Here is a 1,052-nt window from a genome sequence, read left to right as displayed (position 1 = left end):
TTTACTTTTGTGTGTTTTTGTCAGGCAGAAATTTATTTATACCCCCTGAGGGTGTAAGAGGTTAATATCAAAATGTTTTACATCATGTGGAAATGTTCAGCCAATCATATAGCATAATGTCAGCAGGACCAGATCAGATCTGCCTGTGATCCTCTGGAGATCTGATCATCTTCCTGTGTCGTATAATGGGATCCTGGTCCTGCCTACTCTACTCATCAGCTCCGGTGCTGAAGCTAAAGTTGGTTGTAATCAGACTGAGGATCACAGGATGAGGGATTTTAGGATGACAGTAGCCAAAGCCCCAGTCATGGTTGGTTTAGTGGTTAAACCGGCTGGAATGAACCGGATCGCTCACTGTTTGTGGATTCAGCAGAGGAAGACTGAAAAGTAGAGAGCTGCAGAGAACAGAGAAGTTCTGTAGGTTTGTGAGGAAAGAGCGACTGTGAAATCAACCTTGTTGTTGTCGACGAAGCCCAGTCTGTAGCCATGCTCAAACAGAACATCTCTGTCTGCGACCTTCTTCTGCTCCTCATCCCCTCCAGCTTCTCTGCTGGGGTAAGACTCCAACCTGGAGGCCACTGGAAGGTTGTCTGCGATCCTGAAAGGACACATCAAGGCCTCGGTTCATTCCGGTTTGAAAGTTAAACCTTTAAATCAGTTGTTTTCCTTAAATATAAAACTCTGAATCAGTTTGATTGAATTATCTGGTTGAATTGTAAAGTGCTTTCAGATGACGTGTTGTGAAATATCCACTCTGAACACAGCACAGATTAACAGAGTAGACTGATGTGAGAAACTAAAACCTTGTGACCCTAACTGGAATCTGTAAGGAACAATTTAAAATGGTTTCCGTTTCTGCTTCATCAGAGATGTTAAACTGCTCACAGATGAACGTAATACTCCTCCTGGATGCGTTCAGCCACCAGTTTGCTCTCCTCCACTTTCAGCGTCTTCTTGCCACACATCAGCTCACATTTTTTTTCCTCGTTCATCTTTACATTATACAGTGTATTCACGATCCGGTCTCCACGTAAGACCTCGCCTAGAAGAAG

At 43.7% G+C, this 1,052-nt stretch overlaps 1 protein-coding gene across 1 annotated transcript in view; it reads right to left on the bottom strand.

The window, feature by feature from the left end:
- Positions 1-1,041, bottom strand: part of tm9sf4 (transmembrane 9 superfamily protein member 4) — a 23,655-nt gene extending 22,614 nt beyond the window's left edge. The window contains exons 1-2 of the mRNA XM_015396829.1: positions 886-1,041; positions 454-598 (exon numbers count right to left, since the gene is read on the bottom strand). Of these exons, the coding sequence (XP_015252315.1) occupies positions 454-598; positions 886-992 (252 nt within the window). The 5' untranslated portion in view covers positions 993-1,041. The remainder of the gene's footprint in view (positions 1-453; positions 599-885) is intronic.
- Between the last annotated feature and the right edge of the window lie 11 nt (positions 1,042-1,052).

The sequence above is a fragment of the Cyprinodon variegatus genome, unplaced genomic scaffold (assembly GCF_000732505.1).
Source record: "Cyprinodon variegatus isolate N-32 unplaced genomic scaffold, C_variegatus-1.0 Scaffold823, whole genome shotgun sequence".
Classification (NCBI taxonomy): domain Eukaryota; kingdom Metazoa; phylum Chordata; class Actinopteri; order Cyprinodontiformes; family Cyprinodontidae; genus Cyprinodon; species Cyprinodon variegatus.
This window is presented reverse-complemented; position numbering and strand designations above follow the sequence as displayed.